The sequence below is a fragment of the Pholcus phalangioides genome, unplaced genomic scaffold (assembly GCF_987345545.1).
Source record: "Pholcus phalangioides strain wild (caught in Gottingen) unplaced genomic scaffold, Ppha-v1.0 ptg000028l_1, whole genome shotgun sequence".
Taxonomy (NCBI): domain Eukaryota; kingdom Metazoa; phylum Arthropoda; class Arachnida; order Araneae; family Pholcidae; genus Pholcus; species Pholcus phalangioides.
In genome coordinates, this window is record NW_028301618.1 from 8372164 (window position 1) to 8398575 (window position 26412).

Below are 26412 nucleotides of genomic sequence, written 5' to 3' on the forward strand. Positions count from 1 at the left end.
AACGAGTAGTAAAAGTCTCAAGATGATTGGTAGAAGTCTCAAAACGAGTAATCTCAAGATGACTGGTAGAAGTCTCAAAACGAGTAATCTCAAGATGACTGGTAGAAGTCTCAAAACGACTAATCTCAAGATGACTGGTAGAAGTCTCAAAACGAGTAATCTCAAGATGACTGGTAGAAGTCTCAAAACGACTAATCTCAAGATGACTGGTAGAAGTCTCAAAACTAGTAATCTCAAGATGACTGGTAGAAGTCTCAAAACGAGTAATCTCAAGATGAGTGGTAGAAGTCTCAAAACGAGTAATCTCAAGATGACTGGTAGAAGTCTCAAAACGACTAATCTCAAGATGACTGGTAGAAGTCTCAAAACTAGTAATCTCAAGATGACTGGTAGAAGTCTCAAAACGAGTAATCTCAAGATGACTGGTAGAAGTCTCAAAACGAGTAATCTCAAGATGAGTGGTAGAAGTCTCAAAACGAGTAATCTCAAGATGACTGGTAGAAGTCTCAAAACGAGTAATCTCAAGATGACTGGTAGAAGTCTCAAAACGAGTAATCTCAAGATGACTGGTAGAAGTCTCAAAACGAGTAATCTCAAGATGACTGGTAGAAGTCTCAAAACGACTAATCTCAAGATGACTGGTAGAAGTCTCAAAACTAGTAATCTCAAGATGACTGGTAGAAGTCTCAAAACGAGTAATCTCAAGATGAGTGGTAGAAGTCTCAAAACGAGCAGCAGAAGTCTCAAGATGACTAATAAAGGTCCGAAATTGAGCAGGAAAAGCCCCAAGGTGATTAATAGAGGTCTTAAAACTGTCAGTAAAATTCTCAAGATGACTAATATCAATCTCCAAACGAGCATTAGGAGTCTTAAGAATGACTGGTAAAGGTCAAAACGAGCATCCTCAGGGTCACTTGTAGAGGTCTCAAAACAAGCAGTAAAATTTTCAGTATGATTTAATAGGTCTCAAAAGGAGCTGTAAAAGTCTCACGAAGACTGGTAATATCAAAACGAGTCGTAGAAGCTTCAGGATAGTCTTCAAAATGAACATTAGAACTCTCAAGACGTCTAATATAGCTCTTAACGCTAGATTAAAAGTCGTGCATAGGAACCCTAGGATTAGTAGGTAGGTTTAAAGATGATGTTCCACATGATCTATGATTTGTGGGAGTCTGAAATAGAGAAGTAGGGCTCATATATATACACACAATAAAAATTTGTATGTAAAATGCTGTAGGAGTCTCAATTTGGACAGTCAAAGACTCGTTTTAAGACCTTTATTAGTCATCTTTAGACGGCCACTTTTCAGACCTATTAATCAATATTGAGTTTTTCTGCTCGTTTTGAGACCGCTAAGTCATCTTGAGACTTTTATCTTCTCGTTTGGAGATTTATGCAAGTCATCTGGAGACTGCTCTTTTTTTAGAATTTTACCAGTCACCTTGAGACTTCTACTCCTCGTTTAAAGACCAATCAGTAAGTCATCTTGAGACTTTTACTGCTCGCTTTGAGACTTCTACCAGTCAGTCATCTTGAGACTTTTACTGCTCGCTTTGAGACTTCTACCAGTCAGTCATCTTGAGACTGTTCGTTTTGTGACTTCTACCAGTCAATCCTCTTTAGACTGTTCGTTTTGTGACTTCTACTAGCCAATCCTCTTTAGACTGTTCCTTTTGTGACTTCTACCAGTCAATCATCTTGAGACTGTTCGTTTTGTGACTTCTACTAGCCAATCATCTTGAGACTGTTCGTTTTGTGACTTCTACCAGTCAGTCATCTTGAGACTGTTCGTTTTGTGACTTCTACCAGTCAATCCTCTTTAGACTGTTCGTTTTGTGACTTCTACCAGTCAATCCTCTTTAGACTGTTCGTTTTGTGACTTCTACCAGTCAATCCTCTTTAGACTGTTCGTTTTGTGACTTCTACCAGTCAATCATCTTGAGACTGTTCGTTTTGTGGCTTCTACCAGTCAATCCTCTTTAGACTGTTCGTTTTGTGACTTCTACAGTCAGTCATTTTGAAATTCCTAATGTTCATTTGAAGACTTCTATTAGTCATCTTGGGACTTTTAACACTTGTTTTAAGACCCCCTGAGGTTTGAAAGCGAGCAGTAAAAGTATCAGCTAGTCATGTTGAGATTCCTACTTCTCGACTTATCAATCATCTTGAAACTTCCACCGATCGTTTCGAGACCTCCAAGTCATCGTGAGACTTTTACATCGCTAGGAGACGTCAAGGTGCATTTCATCTTGTTCAGCGACATCGGTGTTCGGTAGGTGGCGCGAGAAACAAAACCATCCGGAATCGAGTCCGGAACATTGTTTCTTTAGCACTCACGAGGTTAATTGGAAATTCCAACCACAACACATCCAGTTGAACTCGTCAGATTCGCTCGTTTCGAATTCAAAACAAAACGGGACTTCATCTGACGAACCAACTCTCAAAAAAAAGATTCCTGCATCAAGAGAATCAAGGTTCATATCCCCCAACCAGCCAATCAGAGAGGAAGGATGTAACTGAACCGCGTGTCTTGAAAATTGAGGAAAAATTCCGTTTTCCCGGAGAGTAATTCGGGAATTACTGTAAGGGGGAGTGGATGTTGGATTTGAAAAATGGGAGTGAAGTGGTATTAACTCCTCTCTTAAAACTAGTCGTCGGGTGTTAATCAGAATCTCCCTCGAAGTGTTTTCGCAGAGCATCTTGGAGTGATTTACCACGAAAGGAACGTTGTTGTTTTCTTTCGTGGAGGAACCAACCTTCCCCCCCCCCACCAATTGCGCCAATTACCTCGCAGCGGAGACGTTTCCTTACTTGATTATTATTACCTCCATCACCTCGTTTTGTTGTTGTTCTCGTATGTGATGCGCTTCCGGAATTACTCGTTTCCAGCAACCATACCATATACTCGTTAACTGTTTCCTCTCGTCCCGGAATTACCGAGCCCCTCATTCTTAGTTTCTTTTCTGGGGGATAGAAGAAGGTTCTCCTCCGTCTCGAGTTCGTTTTCATTTCGGCGTTTTCTTCGAGGGCCGTTAATTATACGCTTTATTTATTATCATCCCCGCGTTTTTTGAGGGCGGCCTGTCGTTGAAGATGTTGTGTTTTGAGAGCACCGCCCGTGCGTGGTGCTTGAAGCGGTTCAGTGTTTTTCCTTGCCGGGAGGAGGGCTTTTTAAAAGCCCGATGTTTTTTTTTGGCTTCATTCCGTCTTCGTTTTGAAAAGAGGCTCGATATTGATGGTGTCGTCGACGGGCGCTTGACGATGACGCGAGCGTCCAAAGCTCGTTTCGAACTGATGATTAATCGCGGGTGACGCTCGAGGAGAAGGAATTTAGGGGTTACGGGGTTCGAGTTCGTTTATTTCGAAGAGAATGGCCTTTCTTTTTATGTGTTTTCCGAGTTGGAAATGACTGTTTCGTGAGGTTGCCGGATCCAAAGCGGAACATGACGGAAACGATCTCGGCGAGAATTTTAAGGAAAGAAACTCTTTTTTTTTTTTTCTGCTTAGAATTTTTACTCCTGAACATTTTCAGTCAACTGAGACCAGTGTTTCTCAACCTGGGGCCCATATGCCCCCCCCCCTCCACTTGCGGTCCTCGGATGCTCTCCGGAGAGGGTCACGGGTGGAAATCAGATGAAAGAGGATCAGCGACATGTGGGGGAAGGGGCCACAGAGAACTGAAAAAAAATAGAGCTTCCAAGTGAAACATGGTGGGGAAAAATGTGACTGCTTCCATAATCTAGCAGAAGCTCTCCACGGTGGAAGAGCAACCTTAACCCCTGTGTCCATAGGGAAGTATGCAAATATGTAAGCTGTTACGGGGCCTCAGAACATCGCTCTGCCCGGGGACCTATGATGTTTTAGACTACTTCACCAAAAACCAACTCTGGCCATATCGCTATATTGCAATTTACTGCCATTAGTGAGATGAGTCGGAAGTGAAGGCGCTGTCTATCGGTGGTCGTCTCGAGTTCGTTAGGGAAAATATCTTATCTATATCCTTCCTTGGGTTCGAACCCGGGACCCTGACAACAACCTTCACGATGGTAGACGAGCATTTTACCACCATGCCACTCGGGCTGATGTTTTAGACTGTCATCCAAAGAACCCCACATGTAGGAAGCTCACTGAACTTTAACCCAGGGTAGGTACAGATCCAGAGTGAGGACCCACGAGGTCGGGAGGACTGATTTTACAAAACCTATTTTTCCCATATGAATTCGACAATTGGGTGGGATAAAACCTCTGCCGCCGCCCCCCCCCCCCCAATGTGAATCCGTGCTTAGCCCAGGGTTCCAGAGATCGGTCGTATTTATAAAATCTTTTTCATTATAAATTTATTTCTGACATAATTCAATAAGTAGAAGAGGTCTCAGATGAGGTGGGGGGGGGAGCGGGATAAGACTGGGGGCGGGAGCACGAGAAGAAAATGTGTGCAAAGGGAGCCATGGACTGAAAAAGGTTGAGGAATACTGGCAGCAAAACATTCTGCTTTGGAGTTTGCCGGTAGCAATTGTGCGGTTATTGATGACTGATGAGGATATTGTAGGGTTCGTTTGGGAATCGGGAGTTTCCGGTCGCAGATCGCGTATCCGATTCGAGTCCGAGGTCGAGGCTTAGCTTTTGCTTGTCGTCCGACGGTCGGATATTCGTGAGGTGGAAAGCAGAGTCCGAGTGTTTGTTGGTAGTCCGAGGTCGAGTATTCGCGTCTGAGCGTCTCGTTCATAATCTGAGGCTGCATATTGTATTTGACACGGAGCGTTAATGTCTACAGGGTGATTCAGAATCACGTGCGTTCAAATTTGGTGGTCGTCCGTAGAGAATCGCAGAAGTAGAGGACGTTGTGTGTCCAGAACTTCCGTTCACGTACAAAGTTGTCCAACTACTGCGACCGGTCGTCATTCTTTGTGCGGGGACCGTAAAACCTTGTGTTCGAGACTCCTGTTGGTAGTGGCACGGACCTTCAAGCGCAAATATCAGTTGCCACCTGCAACGTCTATGAAATGCCGGGCATTTTCCAGACTGTCCGTTAGCCCATGCAACAGTGCTCTCAGTCTTGCATTCTAGCAGATGGTCGCGACTTCGAGTGCCTGCTGTAATTCTGTAATAACGAGGAAGAGATAAATGCTATTTGACTTGCCGTTTGTACTTGCGCTGCATCCTTTCCTCCGTATCTAAGCATATCTTGCCTTTCTACATGACGCTTGCGACCGTATACTCTCCATACGAAATCGTATTCTTTCGCCATATCCTACCTCCCTACCATATTTGAACGATCAGTTATGAATAATACTGTTGAATCGAGTCTGAGAGGGGTTGCTGACAGTCTTAGTTGTAGAGTTATCAGAGTTCTCGTGCTGTAAGGCCACCATGGATCGAAGTTTTTACTCAACGTTTCGCCTGCTCTAGTGCCGAAACCGCGAAAGGCTTACTAGCTAGTTACTGTGTATCCAATGCATAGGTTTCCAACCGGGGTTCCGCGGTATCTAAAGCAGTGGGATTTTACATCGGCGTTGCAATGAAAATATCTGTATTAACGCGTTCACTACCCACTTCACACACGCTATATGTGATGTCCCGGTTTTGTCATCTGAGTGAACTGTAGTGAATGTCCGAAAGGATGTCAGATCCTGGGAGCCACTGGCACAATCAATGCGATGTAATGAATTCGAACCTGGAATCCCGTGGTGATTCGTGTGGAAATCAATGTTCAGTCTGGGTTTGTAGGGGGGGGGGCGGAAGAAAGTCTTTTGAGAGTCACAACACACACACGTCAAAGACGGAATATATGTAAATGACGTCACGTCGTCCCGATCGAATCAAAAGGCCGTCTTCCAAAACCCCAAGGATTGCACTTTCCACACAACAAACACACTTCCAATTACCCCACGAGCCATTTCTCCATTGAGGATCACAGGCGGGGAAACGGTTTGTTTTTAATTAAGAATTAATTTAGTGTCGAAAATACTCTCTCTCTCTCTCTCAGACACCTTTTTTTTAATTAACGGAGCGTCGTTATATTCCATTGACGACGGCGACTTTGTACATGATTAACACTTCAAAAGGGCGTCTTTTTACACACAAAGGCTTTCCGCCATAATTACTCTATAAAAGGAATTTCCTTCGAATGAAATGAAGTCTTCTCCCAGATTCGAAAGCATCAAAAACTCGGGTGGGTGGGGGGGGGGGGGGGGGGGGGTCATCAACATTTCTCGAGTCGCGAGCACTGCCTATACCCCCCCCCCCCCATCATCAAACGAAGAGCAACCCCCCCCCCCTTCCTTACGGCAACTTTGACGTACTTATGCCTGAAATCTGCATTTAATCGTAGCAATTTTTACGGGGGGGGGGGGGGGTTCTTTAATTGAAGCGAGTTGATCAAGTGCTCTCGAGCACGAAATCGGACACGAGCGTTCAGCTCTCTCCATACTCGCGAGCAACAGGTTGAAGATGGCTGATCAGAAACAGTGACGTTGACTCGAATACCCGCCCGCACTTGATCGGGTGGGCTTAGATTCTGAGCACGCACGCTCGGACTCGAATTAGTGACTTACTCTGGGACTCAAATCAATGACTTCGGGGTCATATGAAACACCCAACCTCGATTAAAGAGCTGTAACTAGACGTTTTTGCAGAAATGTACTTGTCATTCGGAGCGATCGTACATTTTGGCGCCTGTACCCGTAATATTTATCGAGCGGGAAGAAAGATGAATTCGGTGTCCCCACCCGTACTGTGCAGCGTGTTGTACCAGATATAACTGACCTCCCATTGGATTTGGACCTGTGAGGACTCTACCCAAATCCAGGAACTCGGACTACTTTACCATACATCACACTCCGGTCATATCGACAATTTCCAATCAGTGGAGTTGGGTGGGAATGAAGCCGACATCTATCGGTGGTCGCCCCCAGACTCGGTAGGTAAAAAACTTGTTTTAGATTTTTTTCCCCGTGGATCTCGACAGTAACCTTCATGATGGAAGACGAGCATCACCGCACCGCTTGGGTGCAGGAACTCAGACTGCAAACGTCGAATAGAACTCGAATCAACGACTTCATATTGCTAACACCACTGCTAGATCACGCGGATCATTGAACTCAGACTCTCAAACATCCCCTGTCGGACCAGAATCAACATTGTGATTCTGTCTGTATACTCTACGACTAGACCTGAAATCAACGACATTAGACTGCAAACATCCCCACTGGGATTCGAATCAACAACCTGGGACTGCAAACATCCCCGTTGGGACTCAAATCAACGATGTTCAGCAGAACATCCCCGTTTCCATCACATAACATTAAACATCCCCGTTCGGACTCAAATCAACGATATTCAGCAGATTGCAAACATCCCCGTTGGGACTCGAACTAGCAATATCAGGTTGCAAACATCCTTGCGTGGACTCGAATGAACGACATTAGCAGACTGCAAACATCCCCGAGGTTGCGGTACAGCGCCAATCAGTGGTTCCCACAGCGTATGCCGCAAAATATTCCGGAGATAAAAATTGTATTGAGCTTAGCAATAAAGCGATGATTTCTAATCAGCTTGTCACTCAGCAATTTACGGTCGTGCCGTCAATCGTGCTTCGGGATCGGGTAAGGGGTGCCGCGAGCTTTAAAGAGTGATGGAAACCTTGCTCTAGATCAGAGGTCTTTAGCCTTTTTTCCCAGTCGCGAGCACTGCCTATACTCATCATCATCATCAAAAGAGCACCATTACGACTAGTTTGACATACGAATGCAGGAAAAATCAGGAGGATTTCAATTCTTGAATGCAATTTGTATAAGCTGTTCATTTAGAATGTTGATTAAATGCTCGCGAGAGCACGAAATCGGACGCGGGCATCGAGCAATGATGCCTGCTCCATAGATGTTGATTTTCCTCCATGCACAATTGCATTCTAAATAATGAAATCGGTCTAAAGGTATCGTTCTGTGCATGGAATTACGGTCCCGGAGTTCCCATTCCGATGTTATAAGTGGGGGAAGTCACCTCCACGTGGTTGATTCCCCTCTTTGCGCATTATTCCGTTATATTCATCAATCCCTCCTCCAAAGACTCATCATCCTCCTTCAAAAATAGAAGCACTTTTTCCTCGGATCAAACCAAACACTCCAGAAACCACCAAAACTCCATAACGAAGCTTTCCACTTTTGACTACTAACGGACATACATATATGTCTCCGAAAGAAAAAAAATCCAAATACTAAATTTGCTTTAGTTGTGATCTGTTTTGTTCATTTTCACAGAAAGCTCAGGTCTTTAAAAAAAAAACTCGCAGTGAAAAGGGTTAACACAGCAAATATAACTCGTCTAGAACTCGAATCAACGAAACCAGCCGGCTGCAAGCATCCCTGGCTGGAACTCGAATCAACGAAACCAGCCGGCTGCGAACACCCCTGGCTGGAACTCGAATCAACGAAACCAGCCGGCTGCGAACACCCCTGGCTGCAAACATCCCTGGCTAGAACTCGAATCAACGAAACCAGCCGGCTGCAAGCATCCCTGGCTGGAACTCGAATCAACGAAACCAGCCGGCTGCGAACACCCCTGGCTGGAACTCGAATCGACGAAACCAGCCGGCTGCAAGCATCCCTGGCTAGAACTCGAATCGACGAAACCAGCCGGCTGCAAACATCCCTGGCTAGAACTCGAATCAACGAAACCAGCCGGCTGCGAACACCCCTGGCTGGAACTCGAATCAACGAAACCAGCCGGCTGCGAACACCCCTGGCTGCAAACATCCCTGGCTGGAACTCGAATCAACGAAACCAGCCGGCTGCAAACATCCCTGGCTGGAACTCGAATCAACGAAACCAGCCGGCTGCAAACATCCCTGGCTGGAACTCGAATCGACGAAACCAGCCGGCTGCAAACATCCCTGGCTGGAACTCGAATCGACGAAACCAGCCGGCTGCAAACATCCCTGGCTAGAACTCGAATCAACGAAACCAGCCGGCTGCGAACACCCCTGGCTGGAACTCGAATCAACGAAACCAGCCGGCTGCGAACACCCCTGGCTGCAAACATCCCTGGCTGGAACTCGAATCAACGAAACCAGCCGGCTGCAAACATCCCTGGCTGGAACTCGAATCAACGAAACCAGCCGGCTGCAAACATCCCTGGCTGGAACTCGAATCGACGAAACCAGCCGGCTGCAAGCATGCCTGGCTAGAACTCGAATCGACGAAACCAGCCGGCTGCAAACATCCCTGGCTAGAACTCGAATCAACGAAACCAGCCGGCTGCGAACACCCCTGGCTGGAACTCGAATCAACGAAACCAGCCGGCTGCGAACACCCCTGGCTGCAAACATCCCTGGCTGGAACTCGAATCAACGAAACCAGCCGGCTGCAAACATCCCTGGCTGGAACTCGAATCGACGAAACCAGCCGGCTGCAAACATCCCTGGCTAGAACTCGAATCAACGGAACCAGCCGGCTGCAAACATCCCTGGCTGGAACTCGAATCGACGAAACCAGCCGGCTGCGAACATCCCTGGCTGGAACTCGAATCGACGAAGCCAGCCGGCTGCGAACATCCCTGGCTGGAACTCGAATCGACGAAACCAGCCGGCTGCAAACATCCCTGACTGGAACTCGAACTCGAATCAACGACATTAGACTGCAGACACCCCCGTTCGGACTCGAACCAATGGCATGAAACTGTGAATATTCCCGCTCGGATTTGAATAAATGACATAAGACTACAGTATCCCTACTCGCGCTTCATTCAATGACATCAGCAGACTGCAAAGATTTCCGTTTGGACTCGAATCAGCGACCTCAGAGTGCAAACTTCTCCTCTTGGAATCGAATCAACGATACCGGACTGCAAATTATTCCCGCTCGGACTTGAAACAGCACATCAGGAGACTGCAAACATCCCCGTTCGGACTCGAATCAACGAGCTCAGACTGGAGAAACCGCGAGACACCCAGGCTCTATCGCAAGAAGCAACGCAACGTACGTACTTCGGCCCCCGGGGGGAGGGACCAGAAAAACCAAAACTTATTGAAACGTCAAAGATTACATATATCCGATAATAAACAATTATAGAAAATTGTGTAAAATCCTTTCGCAAAAGGCGCAATCGAAAGTTCGATCGATCAAGGACCGCATGACAGAAGGGCGGAGCACCTCATTGCGCTCAGAGTGTTCAATCCACCAAGTCTAATTCACTCTTGATCACTGTTGAAGATCTTGAAAAATTTCTCCGGGAATCCATTAGATATTAGGGATTCGTCCTGATCCTCACTTGCAAACAGTGCCACCAGTGCGCTGTCAGGGTGAAGACGCGGTGATCTCCTTTACGGAGGAGCTGGAGGAGTCACAGATCTCTCAGGATGTTGCTCAAGGAATTTCACCATTTTTCTCATCTTCTCTTTTGATTCCTCTCGATGTAGCATGTCAAGCATCCATGGTCTATGTAGATGGGCAGCCGGCGAACGGAAGTGAAATGTTAGACAGCATGTGGTGTAGTGCAGGGACGTGCCAGGCTCAAGACAAGAGCATTCATTTATCGCTGGCAATCGATTTAAAGCAGTGATTCCCAACGTGGGCGTTAACGCCCCCCCTTAGGGGCGATGTAATGTTCCAGGGGGCGGTAGAAACTACGGATATAACATAGAATCCTATGGGTTAGATTGCATTGGGGGGCGATGGGAGAAAAAAATTTCTGAAGAAGGGGGGGGCGATGTGTGGGGCAAAAAAGGTTGAGAAACTATGCTTTAAAGTGATGTAAGGTTGCCGGGAAAGGCCCATGACCGGTGACAAATACGATGAGTTCGCGTGACTAGCCCCTGCTGCTGGTATCTACTTTCTTTATAACTTCATGAGTTGATCTTCCTGTGTGACGCCTCCGGCATATTTTGATATCATGTCCCTCCAGACGAGGGACTTGGCGTAAGAAGCTGGATATAAGAGTTTGTCGCAAAAGACTCCGGTATTGGTTGCCGCATCCGCTAGCTCGTTTCCACACTGGCCGTTGTGGGCGACATCAGACTGCAGCATCCCCACTCCTCGCGCTCCAATCAACGACATGAGCAAACTGTAAACATCCCCCGTTCCGACATGAATCAACGACATTAGACTGCAAACATCCACGTTCGGACTTGAATTAATGGCATCAGATTGCAAAGGATTCGAGTAAACAACATCCAAACTGCGAAATCCCTACTCGCACTCCAATTAACGACATCAGCAGACTGCAAACATCTCCCCCGCTCGGACTCATATCGACGACATCAGCAGATTGCAAAACCATTTTGAACAGCGAGATCGGTCTATGAGTAACTTTCCGTGCATGGAATTACGCTCCCGGAGTTCCCACTTCGATGTTATATAAGTGGGAGTAGAAATCGACAGCTACGCGACTCCCCCCCACATACACACCCATTATTCCGTTATATTCATTAATCCCTTCTCCAGGACTTTCATCTTCCTCCTTCAAAAATCGGAGCACTCTTTTCCCGGATCAAACCGCACGCTCCAGAAACTACCAAAACTCCGTCACGAAGTTTTCCTCCCCCGCCACCACCAACCACTCTTCATCCACTCACTCGCGATGGAGTTTCCCACGGTTTTCCCGGATATTTATGGGAGTTTTCCCGACTCCGATCTTTCCCGGATCCTGGGGGAAGGGAAAGACTTTGTTGGGCAATAAATCCAGGCTCTCGCCCAACCAACAGAAACCGCAAAACTTTTGTTTTCGGGTGGGTTCGGGTGGGGAAAACTCTTTGTGTATTGCATTGTGTTATTGTTATTGCTTTTAGGGGCGGAAAGGGATTTTCTCTGTCTCTCCCCTTTCTCCAGGCCTCCCTCAAATTCTGTGGGAATCGAACCCGGAGCCCACGAAAACACAATCCCGGAGTTTTAATTAATAAAATCGTCTTTGTTAATTGAATCGTTTGTAATGTTAGGTATCTAAAAGGCTTTTGTGTGAGTGTGTGTTATGGCTGCTTTCCTCCATCTTGGCAGATTTCCCGGGCGCGGAATTGATGGCCCGCCCGCTCCCCTCCTCCTCCCGATCCTGAATATAGAGATTTGGTGGGAAGGGGATAGGGTGGGCTTTCGGTTTGGCTAATTTATTAGCCCGCTTTTGTTCTTCGTGGTTAGGAAGAGATGTTGTAATCATCTCTTGTGCTGCGGTGAATGGGAATGAATCGAACGGTTGCGAGGTGCTCTCTCGCTCTGTATGGTGGAATGGTCGGTCCTCTTCTCTGGACGATGTATTGGGGGGTTCGATCCCCATTCTACACACCCCCGCTGGCTACGAGTTATCGATGGATTCGATTTTGGCCGGTTGTACTCGCGGCCTCCTGGAAATATGGCGATTTGTTATCCGGGGGAAATCCTGCGTACTGATGACTGACTCGGGCATTCTTGGGAGAGGCCTCGTTCTGCTTTTTTCTATGAAAGATAGGTGGCGCTTCCTCCGAAATAAAGAGAGGCAATAGATAGAGAGATTAACACTGCCTATGACTGGCGTTCGGTACGCTCGATCGCGGAAGGTGTGAATATAGGGATCTTCGACCTGTTTGCTGTCGAGCACCTGGGTGCTCATTGAAGAAGTACGCGCCGGAGAACCAAACTTATCTGGTTTTCCTCATCTCCATTAATGATATTGAGTTTTTCCGGATGGATGGATGAAATACTCTATTTTGGAAAACACCATTCATCAACATTTCCCACTGGAACGAAAAATGGGCAGCGGGATATCACACAGTTTCAGGTCGTGAAGTACGCGGTGCTCATCGAAGCACCCTAAGAGTGCTGGGCACTTTACCTCGCGTTCTTGAGGTTTTGATTGACACCTCCCATTCAAGAATTTCTGGTCCTGGCTTGAGTATAAATCAGAGTTATGGGTGCTCTTCCTTTGACGCTGGACATGTACAGGGGTTGGACAAAATAATGTGAACACCTGTGTAAAAACAACACTCGAGGGAACCTGTCGTATACGCCCGCCCTCTAGTGTGGAAGAGTTCCACTTAGTGGGCGATAATGAGCACACATCAGTCTAGTCGTAGCAGTGATAGCGTTCGGGTACGATGTATATTGGGACGTTATTATATTCAATCACTTTACTCATAGGTTGGAAAATAGATGGCAGCACCAAAAACTTACGCCCAATACTAGATACGCTCTCGAACTGTTAGTTACGTATGCGCACTTCCGACGCAACTCATTCGGTAGTAAATTGCATATGGCGATAGATTTTTCTAGTCGCAGAGGTGGTGCCATCTGTCGAGAGCCTAACGGAAACTCCAGTTCTACAGGTGTATAGAAAAAAAGATGTTGGCTCATCATGAATATCATGAGAGATAAAAGCTTATTTCGGGGGGTGCGCAACCTCCGCTCCGCGGACCAAATGCGGCCCACCAAGGTGTCCCATGCAGCCCGCGAAAGGTGTTCTGGTAAAAAAGTATCAATACGCACAACACTGTAAAAGCTAGGCTGACCATATTGCTTTCATAAAAATACGGGAAATCGGGATCCATTCGGAAAATTGCAAATTAGCGCAAAAAAAAAAAAAAAATCAAATGCGAGGAAAGTTGCCAATCCCGGCCAAGAAAAAAAAAACTGTCAACGATACATACGGTTACCAAATTACAGCCAAAAAAAATTGTCAAAGGCAAGTGAAGTTGCCAACTATGGCCAAAAAGAATTGTCAAACGCAGGTAAAGTTGCCTATCATAGCCAAAAAAATTGTCAAAGGCAAGTGAAGTTGCCAACTATGGCCAAAAAGAATTGTCAAACGCAGGTAAAGTTGCCTATCATAGCCAAAAAAATTGTAGAAGGCAAATAAAGTTGCTAATTACAGCCAAAATTTTGCTGTAATGTTTGCAAAGATGCCAACTATCGTTAAATTCGCTGAAAAAAATCGCCAGTGACGGAAGATAGAGAGGCTACTTACTGCTACTTGTGTTGGATTAAAATGTGATTCACCAAAGAAACATATGTGTTCGACAAATATGCATCACAAATATATTCACATGACTATAATTAATTATGATAGATTCATAATTATCATGATATAATCTATAAGTTATGAAAATGAGCTTAACTCTTGAGTTCAGTGAGAAATTAAAATTAGCATTTTCAACACGTAAAAAACGGGACATTATACGAAAATCTTTAGATGGCCAAAATTACGGGAATGTCCCGTAAAACATAGGTTCTATCGCCACTCCATAAGTTTCCGCGAGCTGCAGAAATATCGCATATCCGGCCCCGCGGACTGGAAAGGGTGTAACGTGTACACCCCTGGGTTGTCTGGCAGATTTTCCAGAGCGCGTCCCGTTTATTCCGGGACATGCGCAATGCTAGCCGGACATGATTAAATATCTCGAGAACCTTCGCGGAACTTTAAAAGGGAGAAATTACGTGACACACAGCAGCCGTCCGTCATCACCATTCCACAACAGAGACGTCAGCGATCAAATAACGCTGAAACCAAAATCGACGAAAAGGAATCCCGTAATTGGTCATCCTCCTAATACGACTTTGCCATCTATGGGTGGCTTTTTTTTTTCCCCCTCCTTATTTTCGTTTTTCGTTCCAAGAAAGAAAGATGGACGCCAACTGCGAAACCCACTATCTGAATTATTATCATTATAGTTATCTTTACCCGTCTATGAAGTTGATGCGCTGTGTGGAGGTAGGGTTAGAGCGGCTTCCAGAAGAACTCAATAATCTCGTTGCCGCTTTTTTTTTATGCGGTGGTGGACGGGTGAAGAAACTCGAGGTGATGAGGTAAATGTTTATGGCCCGCTCTCCTTGCAATGGAGCTAGAAGAAGAAAATAAGGTCCATATCCATGACAGACAACGTGACTCTTCCTCCCTATCAACAAGATAAGGGGAAAAAAATATAGGAGAGTGTTTCCTTTTTTTTCCCCCTCGCCCTTAACCCCTTTAGGAAGTCTTACCTTTCCCACCATCCCTTGATGGGTTGCCTGCGAAGTCTCGTGGAGATCGATCGAGAGTGAAGTGAAAAACTCATCAATCACGTCACGATGTTCGTTCGAGTCGATCTCTGTTCGGTTCTCGATACTCTTTTTCGCCCCCCCCCCCACCACAACCCCGGAAAAAGTCAGTAGGGACATTAGTTCGGCCAATAACCCGGCCAATCTCTCATGATTTCTGACTCTGGCACCGATAACGAAGTTACAGGGGAGTTTTTTTTTTACCCCCTTCACATACGTACTAATTTAGTAATCGGAGAACGACATGCTTGAGATGCCCAGTGGTGTCCTTTCACTGTGTGAAAATAACATCATGGCTCGTTTCCTTGTTGTTGACACGAAACCGTTACTTGGTTTTCCTTTTAATGTGTTGTCCTGGACTTTTTTTTTTTTGAAGTGAAACTTCTTTAGGCAGGGTAGGGAATTTCCAAATCCGTCACAAAAAGTGTAACGGAAACGACGTGAGCTAAAGTGAAACGTCGGGTTTCCCTCTCGTTAGCAGCCCGGGGTGAAACGGAAATGACGTAAGCTTTCCTTTGCTTTAAAAACTAGTTCTACAGGCAAGTGTTCTTATCAGCACCCCCGAGTTGCGCGGTGGTAAGATGCTCTTCTACCACCGTGAAGGTTGCCGTAAGTTCGTACTGGGGGAAGAATATACAAGGTATTTTTTCCCCAACTAGTTTGAGACTACCTTCGATGATAGATGGCGCCTTTATTTCCTACCAAACTGTTTTTTTTCGTTGTTTTTAAAGTCGCCAAGAAACTGCAAATTGGTTCCTCCTCTCCCCCCCCCCCCCACGAAATATTTTTGTATAAAGTTTTACCTTCCATGACTTAATATGATTGTAGGTTGGTTTCTCCCCCCCCCCCCTCGTTTTTCACAGAATTCCGGGTTAGTTTTACTCTACGAGAGGAAACTGCTGTTTGGTTTTTTTTTCCCTCAACTGCATGGACATGAACGTTGATTTATCAGGTCTGTTTTACCCCACTGCAGGAAACTGAAGGTTGGCTTCTCCTGTTTGCGTTCTGGTTTTTCCCCCACTGCACAAAAATGCAGATTAGTTCTTCACTATACCAAACTATGTGGATTTTTCTTTGATGCAGTAACTCGGGATTTCAAATCAGTTTTTCCCTCACGACGCGAAACTAGTTTGGTTTTGCTTTGCTTTATCGTGGCTGACGAGCGGGAAAGACCGTGACAACTCATTGGGGTTGCCATAGTGCACCCACCTACCTGCTTTTACCCGCTTTAACCGGAATGTATTATAATTTTTTTCCCTCGCTTGACTTGCTCACCGCTTGCACTTTTAATTCCTTCGTTTACAAGGTATTAGTGAGAAATTCGGATGATCTCTATTAGGCGAATGGGCGATAAATATGGTAACCTTGTCGTAACCTAACCACACGTTAGAGAAAGGGAAAGAAGTTAAAGGGGGAAAAAAACCAAATGAAAGGAAAACATTATAAATCGTAAACTGGTTAAAACGGGTATTTTCCTCCTAGTCTAAATATCCGTTTTATAGTGGAATGGTAAATCCAACGGAGTTTTTGTAACGATTAATTATCGTTATTCCTAATATCGTTGATTAGTTATGCCATAATAAAAGCGAAATCTTTATTTAATAATTAATGGTAATTAATGATTATACTGAATCCAACGGGATTTTTTTGGCGGTCAATTGTTAATACTAATCGTTAGTTAGTTATGACAATAAAAGCGAAATCGCTAATTAATCGTCATTAACTATAATTAGCTATTACACTAAATCCATTACAACTTCAAGGCGAGTCCTATTCATTTCATGAACGTTCGCCATTCTTTCACGTTTAATTTTATAATAAAACTTATCTGTTGTCAACAAAATACATAATAGATCCTCACGTGATGGCTCCATGATGCCAACTGATCATACAGGCGGTAATATATATAACCACCACCGGCTAGAATCACGCGGGATCATCTCGCTTTCTGCAACTGCTGCGGTTTAAGCGAGAAGAGCGGGAAGCGGTGCACTATGGATGTACCCTCTTATGGGAGTCTGAGAATTAGGTTTAATTCTCAGACACAAACCTTCAGGCTGGTTTTTCGTCTCCTTGAACACTACAGTCTGGTTTGTCTCTTTGAACACTACAGTCTGGATTGTCTCTTTGAACACTACAGTCTGGATTGTCTCTTTGAACACTACAGTCTGGATTGTCTCTTTGAACACTACAGTCTGGTTTGTCTCCTTTCACTTCACTATAGTTTATGTTGGTTTCTTATACTACTACCAGTTCACCATACATGTGCAGCTCGTAAACATTCCTGTCATCAACTTATGTTTGGTTTAGGTATATGGTTTGGTGTGCAGTTTGGTTTTCCCTCACTACGCCAAAAATTGTTGGTTGGTTTTTCCTTTTTTCGACTGTTGGCTGGTTTCCATCAATGCACAAAAATCGATTAATTACACAAACCTCAAGTTGCTTTTCCCTCACGACGTCGAACCACAGTTAGGTTTTCTCTATCACGCAAAACTACGAGTTGTAATTTCCTTCCTGCACACCCACTCGAGACTAAAAGCAGGTTGCTCCACGCCACACGATACTATGGGTTTTGTTTTCCCTCGACACATGAACCTGCAGGATGATTACCTCTCCGTGTTCTTCGGGTATTTTTCTCATTACACGGGAACTGAAGGTGGAAAGTTAGTTTGCTCTCACCGCCCGGATTTGAAGATAAGTTTCCATTCTTCCACTCGCTACCGGGACCTGAAAGATAGTTTCCCCTCACTACAAAACTGAAGATTAGTTTTCCCTCACTTTTAAGTGCAACTGAAGGTCGGTTTCTCCTCACTACATGGATATGCACGTTGGTTTTTCCTCGCGATAGGGATCTGGGGGTTAGTTTTCTCTCACTTTCTCGGAACCGTATCCAAATCACTACAAACAACTGGAGATTAGTTTACCCTCTCTACAAAACTGAATGAAAGTGTCCCCTTCCTCCAGAAAACTGAAGATCAGTTTTCGCCCTCACTACCGGAAACTGAAGGTTATATTAGTTTCTTCTCCCCCCATAGGGATTTGAAAGTTAGTTTCCCCTCACTATAGGGATCTGAAAGTTAGTTTCCCCTCACTATAGGGATCTGAAAGTTACTTCCCCTCAGAGATCTGAGGCAAAGCAAGATATTTAGATTATTCCCCCCCCCCCCATACTATGAGGACCCGAAGGTCGGTTTCACTCACTACAGGGATTTCCGGTTCCTCCTCGCTACAGGAAGGATCTGAAGGTTAGATTTTCCCTTACCAAGTACATTGATCTGAACTTTAGATTTTCCCTTACCAATTACATTGATCTGAAGGTTAGTTTTTCCTCGCTGTAGGATCTGAAGTTTTGCTTCCACTCACTACAGGAACTGATGTGACTAGTTTTCTCCTCACTACAGGGATCTGAAGGTTAGATTTTCCCTCACTACAGGGATCTGAAGGTTAGATTTTCCCTCACTACAGGGATCTGAAGGTTAGATTTTCCCTCACTACAGGGATCTGAAGGTTAGATTTTCCCTCACTACAGGGATCTGAAGTTTTGTTTTTTCACTCACTATACAGGAACTGATGGTTAGTTTTTCCCCTCACTACAAGGATCTGAAGGTTAGTTTTTCCCTCACTACAGGGAACTGAAGGTTGGTTAGTTTCTAATTCCCATATCACAAAAACGGAACTGCAGTTCGCGTTTTTTCCCTGTAAGGAAACCGTAGGTTGGTTTTTCCCCCTTGATATTTTTCAGTTTATTTCCTTCCCCCCCCCCCGTTTACCGGGGCTAACGGGAGTCGGGGCTCTCTGGGTGTTACTATGCGCGTTTTTACGCTGCATTCCTGCACCGAGTGCAGCGTAAAAACGCTGATTGGTTAAAAACTTGAAATTCCGGTTTTTTGACTAATCAGCGTCTTGACGCTGCACGCGACGCAGAAAACCTGTTCCTAGGAAAACCCGGCTTCTCAGCCCCGCTCTCTATTTTCCCCCGTTTGTTTTAGTAAATTTTCCCCCTTATGAATATTAATTAGAGTTAAACTTCAGTGGCACAAAAATCCTGGAACCGAGGTTCGAGTCCCGTTTTGTTTCCCCTCCCCCATGCAGTGCGAGGAAGCCATCTTAAAGGAAGTTGGGGGGGGGGGGACTCCTTTCAGTTTAAAGACGAAGAACAGCCAATTGACAAGCGGCAGCAAGCGTTTAAAAGGTTTCGATGTGTCCCCGGACGATCATTTCCCCGACAGCCGATCATTTACGAAACCGATCCGGGAAATTTTAAAAACTTGTTTCCCCCTCTCCCCACCCCGATCCGGAGGGAAATCATCGCCATGTTTTCGACATGAGATTTAGAACATTCTGGAACCTCTTCGCCCAATTAAAGAAACGGGATCGGGATTGAGAGGGGGAAAACAGGAGCATCTGAGTGACAGGTGTTTCCTTTTTTTTTATCCCGTTTCTTGGTACGGTTCCAGATTCTACAAAAAAAAAAAACCTGGAGATAACGAGCAATGACAAGTGTTTGGGGGAAAGAAACCGGTTTTTTTCTAGGACATTCCAAATGGAGATAAAGAAAGGGATAAATTTGGAGTCTGTTGCATTTTTTTCCCCTTTCTGATAATGATTGGGTGATAGGGAACGTGTGATTCTCATGATTGTAATAAGAGATTTGTTCCTTTTCTCCGGGACTTGAGGAAAATACCCCGACATAGCGGACACCTATTGATTCGAATTCACCCCAATTTGAGATCTCCCCCCCCCCATCTCTTGGGCGGATTCCGCCTTAGCCTATTCCGCGGGCCCAGAAACTTTTACATGAAGCGTGGCCATATGACCCGTATTTTACGGGACATTTCGATAACTGGCTTTTGCCGTCTTGAACTTTTTTTCATAAAATGTCCCGTTTTTTCCTCTGTTTTCAACAAGACTTGCGGTTGAGAGTTTTTGATAGCAAGAATAAAGAATATTTTAATAAGTTGCAAATTATGTTATGATGATTATGACTAATTTATCATAATCAATTTATAATCATGTACTAAGTGTGTTCATTTCACATATTTGCCAAATATGCACGTTTTTTTTTTTTTGGTGAATTACACTTTGACTTGCAGTACCCATCAGTTTTGGCGATTGGTGAATTCTCAGCAATTTCAGCTGCCTTTGCCAGTTCTATGGCTGTAAGTGGCAACTTTAGTTGCGTTCGACCATTTTTTCGGATTTAATTGGCAACTTAACTTGCCTTTGACAATTTCCAATTGTTTTCTGACTGGTACTGGCAAGTTTACTTGCCTTTGTAACAATTTTTTTCGGATTAGAACCGTCTAGAACTGCGGCTTTAAATTGCAAGATCACTTGCCTTTGACAATTTCAATTTTTTCCGACTGAACTTGTAAATTTATTGCCTTTGACAATGTTTTCGGCTTAAATGGCAACTTTACTTACCTTTGGGAATTTCCAATTTTTTCTGACTGAACTAGCAAGTTTACTTGCTTTTGATCATTTTTTCGGTTGCAGATGGCAACTTTGTCTTTGACAGTTGTTTTTTCTGACTGGAACTGGCAACTTCACTTGCCTTTGACCAATTTTTTGGCTGTAAATGGCAACCTTTTACTTATCTTTGTCCATTTTCTTTTACTGAAACTGGCAAGTTTACTGGCATTTGACAATTTTTTTTTTTTGGCGACATCCCGTATTTTTGTGAAAGAAATATGGTCAGTCTAAGTATTTATCTTGTGTTTGTGCGTTTTGATATTTTTCTACTGGAAGAACTTTTGCGGGCCGGTTGGAACCCCTTGACGGGCCGCATTTGGCCCCGCGGGCCGGAGGTTGTGTACTCCTGGCCTATATCAGTCCGTAAAATTCTATAACAAATATCAGTTTCGCCCGTTGTATAGAATGTAGTTTTTAGAAAATGGATGGGAAGTTATACCGTGATAATTGTTGATGACATATTTACCTTTCCATAACGGAAGGGTAATGTTGTGCGTTATAGAGAGGGAACCAAAAGATGATGAAGAAAGACTTGGATGGGTCTTACATGATAACGAAAAGCTACAGAATTTTTTTAGTGTAAGTAATAATACTCGCTGGCATATTTTCCCTCTCTATAACAGAAGAGCAATGTCGTGCGTTATCGAGAGGTAAAGATGATGAAAAAAAAAGAGGTTTTGATGAAGGGATAACGAAAGGCTGTAGAATTTCTTAAGGAAAAACCAGTAATAATAGTTGCAGGTATATTTACCTCTCTATAACGGAAGAGTTGTGTCTGTAATGCTCTTATTTTAGCGAATCAATGAGCGCGATTTTTCCCGCGCGAGGAGCGCAGGTGCCGCAGCGCCACCTGGTGGTTTCCCGATCCCGTTTTCTACGGATTTCTTCCGCCTCAGTTTGGGTTTAGGTTTCGGAAACGGCGATCGTCTCCTGCGTCACCTCTCCGTAGCGGAAAAGTTTTCTTTCTCTCTCTCGCCTCGGATTCGCGCCGTGGTTCGGATGTGAACGCGTATAACGGCCCAGAATATTCACTACCGCCGGCGGGTGTTCGAACTCTCGTGTCCGTGCGTGTTGCATGTGCAGCGTGTGCGTCTTGGCGGGGTTAGAGAACGCTTCCAATAAGCGTTACACTACTCGAGTCTCGCGCGGTCTTTCCTATATGTGCTTTGGAGATGGCGTCGTAGCCGTTCGGCGTTCGCGGTCACCACCGGCATGTGTTCCCATGTATTGCGCACGTGTCGTCGTCGTCCGTTGTGAGGTGGCGAGCAGGAATGTGCATTTCTTCATGTGCTGCGCCATGTACTTCTTGTACGGAATGGTCAAGCAGTGGTCACTATTGGATAATACGGCCAGTGAATCCAAATCCAAGGTGAATATAAGCTTATCCTCTTCTCTCATAGATCCTCCTATAGATGGCGCCTTAATATCCAACCAAACTCCATCGGTAGTAAATCGCTGTAAGGGGAAGGGGTCATTAAAGTATTACGTCAGCGTCGATAGTTTGGGTAGGGTTTCCACTTTTGATGACAAGGGAGGGGGGTTCAAATGATCTCTAAATGTTCCGCGGATCCTTCAAGTGCCCAAGAAATGTGTCGCGGGCCGCTTAAGCGCCCGCGAACTTTGCCGCGCGTCACTCAAGTGATCCTTAATTATGCCGCGGATCACTTAAGTAGTCTGGGATTTCCAGATTACTTAATTGATGTGCCGCGGGTAACTTAAGTGATATAGAACTGCTCGGCGGCCGCTTACGTGCGGTCTAAAACTGTGCCACATGTCACTTAAGGGGGAATCTCTAAATGTGCCACGGGCCGCTTAAGCGTTCTGGAATTGCTCCACGGGTCACTTAAGCGATCTGTGAATGTGCCGCTTAGTTTGTTTCTACAAAATAAGGTTTGAGGTGGCGGGCCACATTTTGGTCCGCCGGACATGGGTTTGGCATATATGGCTTAGAGAGTGGGTCGCAATGAATTTCTTAAAGAGAAATTTTGTAGGTTCTTGGCCTTCAAATGGCATTGAAATCAACAGAAATTGATTATAATGACGTGTAAAGGTATTTTCTCCCGAAATTTAGGCGGTTCGGGGGCGACTTGGCCCTGCCGTCGTAACGAGTCACAATAGGCCCGCTGTTTTGACTGTGAATTTTTACAAAAATTATTTTTTGCATCAAAAGGGGAGTATCGGGGGGCTCGTCCCCCAATATTGCGTTGCGTTTTGAGGTAGGGGTCAAAGCTGGGTGGGGGGGGGGGGTTGAAAATATCTAACATTTTGCTGCCGTAATACTTGCATGTCCCCCCTTAAGGCCATATGACCGGAGTTGATATGTGGTAAAATGGTATTTCAAGTAAGAGAGCCCCCCCCCCCCCCACCAAAAAAAAACCCGCATTTTCGAGAGGACCGTATTCGATGGGTGAGGGGGTCTCCAACTTCTTCATGTTTCATGTTTCATTTTTCATGTCATTGCCTAGACCATAGTCTCCCAAACTTTTTGTTCCATCGCCCCCTTCATCAGAAATTTTTTCCTCTCATCGCCCCCCCCCCCTCCCCCCCGAACTCAAGTAAACCCATAGGATCTTATGTTAAATCAGTAGATTCTATCGCCCCCTTGGACCATTCCATCGCCCACTTTGGGAAACACTGGCCTAGACTATCGCCAAAAATGCGTACGATCCTTGCGTAGTCAACATTTCCCCCAGATGCGAAGGATGGTATGCTTACCTATACAATGCGTTTAGGAGGCTTCTACGCCGCTATAATTCGTAGCAGGCGTCCGTTGTCTTTGAAATGCGTAGCAGGTTTGCTCAGCCTCTTGAATGCTGGGAGGCCTGCTCGGCCTTTTTCGATGACTATCTTGTTTATCTTTTTGAGATGTACACAGCAGGCTTCCTTTGAAATGCGTAAGAGGTTTGTTTTTCCCCTTTGGAATGCGCTGGAGTCGCTTATCTTTTGAAAAGCATAGCAGGCTCGCTTTTACCCTTTGAAATGCATAACAGGCTCGCTTATCCTTTGAAATGCATAACAGGCTCGCTCGTCCTTTCAAATGTATAGCACGCTCGCTCTCACCCCCAAAAACTGCGTAGGAGACTTGCTTATGCTTTCAAATGCTTTTCTTTTTTGAAATGCATAGCAGCGTATCCTTTGAAATGCGTAAAAGGCTTGCTTATTCTTTGATATGCCTGGGAAGCTTGTGTAGGTTATTACTAGAAATACGTAGGAGGCTCGCTTATCCTTTCAAATGTAAAACAGGCTCGCTTATCCTTTCAAATGTACAGCAGTCTGGCTTATCCTTTCAAATGTACAGCAGGCTCGCTTATCCTTTCAAATGTAAAGCAGGCTTGCTTATCCTTCCAAATGTATAGCAGGCTCGCTTATCCTTTCAAATGTAAAGCAGGCTCGCTTATCCTTTCAAATGTAAAGCAGGCTCGCTCTCACCCCCTAAGAAATGTGTAAAAGACTTTACCATTTAAAATGCGTAAAAAAGCTTGCACAGTTATTACTCTTTGCCTAGGCTACCGCCAAAATTACGTTGAAGCCTTGCATAGGTATATTTTCCAGAAATAGGAGGCTTCCATGTGGAGCAGGCTTGCTTAACTTGACAATGCGTAGGCGGTTTGCTTACCCCTAGAAATGTGTGGAATGTGCAAAGTCTTAAAAAAAAGCGTAGGAGAACCCGTCAATTCCCGTGGATTTTTGTTATCCCTGCCCCTACGATAAATAAATCCAGAACGGAAATAAACCTCCAACATCACCAGCCATTCCCAAACACTGCGTTTCGGAAATTCCAGGTTCTGCCGGAGGGCTCCGAGGTCGGTCGAAGGTGCCACGAGATTGTAGGGTCATAACTTTATTTGAATTTCCGGGAAAAATAAGCCGTCTGTGAATAATCAAAAACTATGAAACTTCGGGATTTTGTATTGGCGGGAACGAGAGATTCCGGGAAAATTTTCGACGGGAATTTTTCTCGCTTCATGAACGTCGCTTTTCCAATTAAAACGAAATGACGTTTTCTACCGAATTCCCGGATAATTCGAGATATATAAATACAACATCTGTCAAATACTTTCTTCGGAGTTTTCCCGGCCAATTCTGAATATTTTTCCTTTGAAACGGGATCGAAATTAGTCCGAGAGAATTTCCCGCAGTCAATGAAAATTTTTCCTAATTAAAGTGCTCGAGACTGTCCTATGATTTGTAAATGCCTGGGAATATTTTCTGATCGCGTGGAAATGGTTTCGTATTCCGTTATCCCGGAATTATTTTGCCTCTGATTCCGGGACATATATCGAATATGTATTAACTCGAACAAAGGAATTTTCTCCCCGGAAAAACGGCAATTCTCTCTCTCTCTCTCTCTATTTATCCGTTAGCTTATCCTTTGAAATGCATAGCAGCCACCGAATTTCAAAGGATACGCAAGCTAACGTACCCTTTGAAATTCGCCCCAGCCTTGCTTATTTTTCAAAATGCATAGCAGGCTGGCGTATCCTTTCAAATACGTAGGAGACTTTCTTATCCTTTGAAATACATAGCACGTTTGCTTATTCTTTGAAATGCGCTACAGCCTTGCTTATCTTTCAGAATGAATAGCAGGCTCTCATGCTATGCGTAGAGGTTAGCGTATCCTTTCAAATACGTAGTAAACTTTCTTATCCTTTGAAATGCGTAGCAGGGTTTCTCTTAGTCTTTGAAATGTGCTACTTTCTTGCTTATTCATTGAAATGAATAGCGGGCTTTCTCTCTCTCATACCATGCTTAGCAAGTAGGCTAGCGTATCTTTTGAAATGCGCTGGAGTTACGCTTATGTTTTAAAATGCATAGCGGGCTTTCTTTCCATATTTAACAGGCTAACGTTTCCTTCGAAATACGTAGCAGGTTTGCTTATTCTTTGAAATGCGCTACTGCCTCGCTTATCTTGCAAAATGCATAGCAGGCTCTCATATCATGCGTAGCAGGCTTTCTTCTCTCTTACCATACTTAGCAAGTAGGCTAACGTATCTTTTGAAATGCGCTAGAGTTACGCTTATGTTTTAAAATGCATAGCAGGCTCTCATACGATGCGTAGCAGGCTAGCGTATCCTTTCAAATACGCAGGAGTCTTTCTTATCCTTTGAAATGCGTAGCAGGGTTGCTTATTCTTTGAAATCCGCTACTGCCTCGCTTATCTTTTGAAATGAATGGCAGGCTTTCTTACCATGCATAGCAAGTAGGTTATCGTATCCTTTTAAATGAGCTAGAGCCTTGCTTATGTGTTTTAAAATGCATAGCGGGCTTTCTTACCATGCGTGGCTTTGAAACACGTAGGAGGCTTGCTTACCTTTCGAAATGCGTAGCAGGTTTGCTTACTTCTTTGGAATGCGCTGCACACTTGCTCACCTTTCAAAATGTTTAGCAGAATTTCACAACATGCGCAGCATCCTTTGAAATGCCTAGGAAGCTTGCTTGCCTTTTGAAATGCGTAGGAGATTTGCTTATCGTTTGAAATGCACGTAGCAGGCTTTCTTACCGTTCGTAGCAGGCTAGCGTAGCCTTTGAAATGCGCCAGTGTTTTGCTTATTTTTCAAGGATGTCTCCTGCCTTTTAACATAGTAAAAGACTGCGCTAGTAAAAATATCATTAAAATACTAATTAACCATTGATTTGGAATGTCTAAATGTCCGGGAATATTTCCTGATCGCATGGAGAAGGTTTCGTATTTAGTTATCCCGGATTTATTCCCGTCTCTGATTTCCAACATGCATCGAATATTGACCCCGAACTAAGGAATTTTCTCCCCGGAAACGACAACTTTCTCTCTCGATTAATCCGGAAGGATTAGCCTGGATAAGTTCGGCGAGAAAATTTCCGGGACGAAACATTTCCACGGCAAAACTCTCCTCGCGCCTGTGTATGGGGGAACAATTCCCCCGGAAAACTCGGGAAAAATCCCATTCCACTTCCTTTCTCTTCCTTA

The 26412-nt window shown here is 44.7% G+C and overlaps 1 protein-coding gene across 5 annotated transcripts in view; it reads left to right on the plus strand.

The window, feature by feature from the left end:
• CASK (peripheral plasma membrane protein CASK) overlaps positions 1 to 26412 on the plus strand; it is a 234654-nt gene that overhangs the window by 109484 nt on the left and 98758 nt on the right. Inside the window, exon 1 of one of the 5 annotated variants that reach the window (XM_089252015.1) lies at positions 21382 to 21834. The exons of the other annotated variants lie outside the window; for them this stretch is intronic. Within the exon in view, the coding sequence (XP_089108141.1) occupies positions 21541 to 21834 (294 nt within the window). The 5' untranslated portion in view covers positions 21382 to 21540. Of the gene's footprint in view, positions 1 to 21381; positions 21835 to 26412 lie in introns of those variants that run through there. 5 annotated transcript variants of the gene reach the window in all.